At 44.6% G+C, this 4,086-nt stretch overlaps 1 protein-coding gene and 1 pseudogene across 2 annotated transcripts; both read right to left on the reverse strand.

Annotated features, from left to right (window-relative positions):
* Positions 1 to 1,479: 1,479 nt before the first annotated feature.
* Positions 1,480 to 2,388, reverse strand: BBBOND_0000930 (hypothetical protein, conserved; the record flags this gene model as incomplete). Its single annotated transcript, XM_012914938.1, is given in 3 exon segments — positions 1,480 to 1,710; positions 1,724 to 2,205; positions 2,295 to 2,388. The coding sequence occupies 3 exon segments, from the start codon at positions 2,386 to 2,388 to the stop codon at positions 1,480 to 1,482; spliced, it is 807 nt and encodes a 268-aa protein (XP_012770392.1).
* Positions 2,389 to 2,642: 254 nt separating this feature from the next.
* On the reverse strand, positions 2,643 to 3,719 carry BBBOND_0000940 (annotated as a pseudogene). Its single transcript has one exon. A coding segment is annotated over exon 1 (1,077 nt).
* Between the last annotated feature and the right edge of the window lie 367 nt (positions 3,720 to 4,086).

Raw genomic sequence — 4,086 nt, forward strand, 5'->3', positions numbered from 1 at the left:
GACAGTTTGGCAACTGCCTTTATTGCCTTGCCACCAGCCACACTACCCACCGCTCCTCCAATCAGTGTAACAGCAATCGCTACGCATGCCATTGTATCAGACACACCCAAATACTGAAGATATATTGTCATATAAGAAAATGCGCACATCGGGGCTTATGCGATGAATATTGTAAATATGGATATACCAGCTGTTGCAGTCCCAAAAACTTGTTCAAAGGCTTTCATTATAAGATTTTGCAAAGGTTTTTCAGATTTCTTAAAATCACCTTGCAATCCAAATACAATGCTTATAGCAAATAATATCCACACGTATCCCAACACAACGTACGACGTACGCCAGCCATAATATCCTAATAAGACTTTGCGTGCGATAAGCGTAGTTACGACTGCACATATCAACCTACCAATGCAATTTAGAGCCTGGAAAGTCGTGAACATGTCATTAGCTGCCTTTATTTCCTTTACTTCCTCTAAATTAGTTGTTGCATGTAAGCCCGTTGTGCTTACTGTTCCACTTGACCCTGGTTTCGCTTCAGATCCCTGTGTTTCCTTTGATCCCATACGCATCTTTACATCCTCTGAACCAGTTGAATCTGCAACTATTTTCTGTTGTACCGGATATACACAGGCGAATCCAAACCCGTGTAAGAATCGCAGGAAGAGGATCTGCAAGTAAATCAGCGGTGCAACATTTGCAACATACCACTTTGTAGTGCGACGCTGAACTTAAGAAAATTGAAGCCATACCCATCACTAACAAACCACCGCCGAGTACATAATTCGAGTGAAATTTGTCCGCCAGCAACCCCCAGATTAAGCAGCAACCCATGCGGGACATGGTAGACACAGTTGATAACGTGGACAATTGAGTTTGCGAAAAACCCAACGTTAACTCGAAAGCCCTCATACACATGGACAACACCTGTTGGTCGTAACCTTCGATGAAAGAGACAACATAGTACAGCGCTTCTCCAAACCAAGTGTACTTGACTGTTTTATTATCAGTTGAAGCTCCAGATGAATATGATGAATCCGTTGAATCCATTTTTGATATATTCCTACTGTTATACTTGTACTCAAATGACTTATTAATCAGATGCAATAAATATCGCGTAGAATATGACACAGAAGAGAAACATCAAGGTTATCTATCATATACGATACTATAGATCAAGACATTTATTATCCTAAATAGTATTGGCTGTGAAATATGAATAATACGTCACAGGCGACCTATAATAGAGTCGTTATTTACGACTGGACGGTGTAAACACATAACATTGAACCCCAGAACAATACATTTGGTCATTTACCGACAAGTGACAAAAGTAACACAAATAATGTTACCACAATGAATATGTTAAATGCACACCGTTATAATTCTATAAAATATATGAGAAGTCAGGCCTGCAATCCGGCACATTTGACGCTACCAGACTGCCTTCAGCGACATTCATAACGCTTCCACAAGTGTACTTCATGCAATCCACAAACCTGTGGCACCATTAAATTCCCAAGTCGTAAAAATCGGCCATCGCGGGTAGAAGCTCTGCTTGAGCACCTCGATGAGCGCCTGCGATAGGTGGGCGTGGATCGACGGGCGGTCCTGGACGGACTTGATGAACGCGACCGACTCCCGCTTGGTCGACTCCGCGCTCAGGAACTGCGAAGTCACAGACTTGCACTGAACATTGGTGATACGGGCGTTCTGGGCAACTTACCAGGTCGAGGGCCTCCGCATGCACGTTGGCGTTCGACAAGACACGCTCGCACAGCAGACGCTCGATGGCCTCAACAGTGTCGTCGCGTGCAGCGATGTCCACAAACCACTTCGCGGCACCATCCACGGCCGTCTTAGTGTTGATTGCGTCCAATAGTAGCTGTCCCACATACTCAATGACCTCTTCGTCCTTGCAAAGGTCTTCTGCGATCTGGCGGCTGAAGGCGTACGCTGTCTTAGTGACATCGTCCTGCTGCATCACACCGATCACGGTGTCGCGCAGAACTTCACCGGAGCTCAACAGCAGCTGCTCCACCTTGCGCTTCAGCAGCTCCTCCGTCTCCGCGCTGTTCAGGAAGTCCTCCGCCAGCCGCCGCAGGAAGACCATGGACTGGTCGTGGAACGCCCGGTTGTGCAGTATAACTCCAGCAGCGTTACCTGTAGCGTCCAGCAGTGATGAGCGGACGGTCTCCACGTACACCACTGTCGCAACGCCAGCGCATACGATCAGTAGCACCAGTGCCACCGGAGTCCAGCGAGACCCGCCACTGGATGCACTGTGAGGTCCCAACTTGTGCCGGCGTATTTCTTAGACTGCGAGATGACCTGAAGGCACTCGTCGAAGTTCATGATGCCGTTGATGTTACCGGTGATAATTAATTTCATTTTGTAGAATACAACAGCATTTTTTTAAATAGCCGCGCATAGATATCTAGAGGCGATTAATGTTTTTTTGACTGTAGCTTTCCTGGCATGTATGTCATCTACCAGCATGCCTAAAAGCAACCGAGACAAAAATATCATTGATACTTAAATCCGCAGAATATCTGAGTAATTATAATGCACTAATGATCTTGCATGTTATTACATAAATGCCTTCGTACAATTCTATTGTCTTATTTTCGTTGATCTGTGCATTATTATAGGGGAGCGGGCTGTGCTTGTGTTTGATTCGCGTTATTATCCTTTCTATCACCTTCATAAGTAACAAACCAAACAACATAGCAAACCAGATTCAGGGTTGTGCCCGCCAAAATAATGTACATCATTGATTTCCTTAAAGCATTGACATTTGTTTCCTTAACAATGGCATCCATGGTTTCAAACGACTCCCTAGATGGGACGTAGCCAAACACTTTCTCAGACAAATAGGCGGAAACCTGGTATAATATTACACTGCTTGCAATACCGGATATGGTTCGAATTATGGCAGATGCAGTGGCCTGAAGTTCTAAGCTGATCGAATTCTTCATAACAGATCTATCAACACCACCAACCGACACTAATGTTGCCCCAAGAACTGCCAACTCTACGTAATGATACCAAAGCAGCTTCCCTTGCGGCGCTGGGCCTAAAAAGAACAATAAGCACACAACATATCGGATAATCATCACTAAGCATCCGGAAGCAGGTTCACCATATTCTCTCGACAGTTTGGCAACTGCCTTTATTGCCTTCCCACCAGCCACACTACCCACCGCTCCTCCAATCAGTGTAACAGCAATCGCTACGCCTGCCATTGTATCAGACACACCCAAATACTGAAGATATATTGTCATATAAGAAAATGCGCACATAGGGGCTTCTGCGATGAATATTGTAAATATGGATATACCAGCTGTTGCAGTCCCAAAAACTTGTCCAAAGGCTTCCATTATAAGATTTTGCAAAGGTTTTTCAGATTTCTTAAAATCACCTTGCAATCCAAATACAATGCTTATAGCAAATAATATCCACACGTATCCCAACACAACGTACGACGTACGCCAGCCATAATATCCTAATAAGACTTTGCGTGCGATAAGCGTAGTTATGACTGCACATATCAACCTACCAATGCAATTTAGAGCCTGGAAAGTCGTGAACATGTCATTAGCTGCCTTTATTTCCTTTACTTCCTCTAAATTAGTTGTTGCATGTAAGCCCGTTGTGCTTACTGTTCCACTTGACCCTGGTTTCGCTTCAGATCCCTGTGTTTCCTTTGATCCCATACGCATCTTTACATCCTCTGAACCAGTTGAATCTGCAACTATTTTCTGTTGTACCGGATATACACAGGCGAATCCAAACCCGTGTAAGAATCGCAGGAAGAGGATCTGCAAGTAAATCAGCGGTGCAACATTTGCAACATACCACTTTGTAGTGCGACGCTGAACTTAAGAAAATTGAAGCCATACCCATCACTAACAAACCACCGCCGAGTACATAATTCGAGTGAAATTTGTCCGCCAGCAACCCCCAGATTAAGCAGCAACCCATGCGGGACATGGTAGACACAGTTGATAACGTGGACAATTGAGTTTGCGAAAAACCCAACGTTAACTCGAAAGCCCTCATACACATGGACAACACCTGTTGGTCGTA

Source organism: Babesia bigemina, scaffold Bbigscaff_57324, assembly GCF_000981445.1.
Source record: "Babesia bigemina genome assembly Bbig001, scaffold Bbigscaff_57324".
Classification (NCBI taxonomy): domain Eukaryota; phylum Apicomplexa; class Aconoidasida; order Piroplasmida; family Babesiidae; genus Babesia; species Babesia bigemina.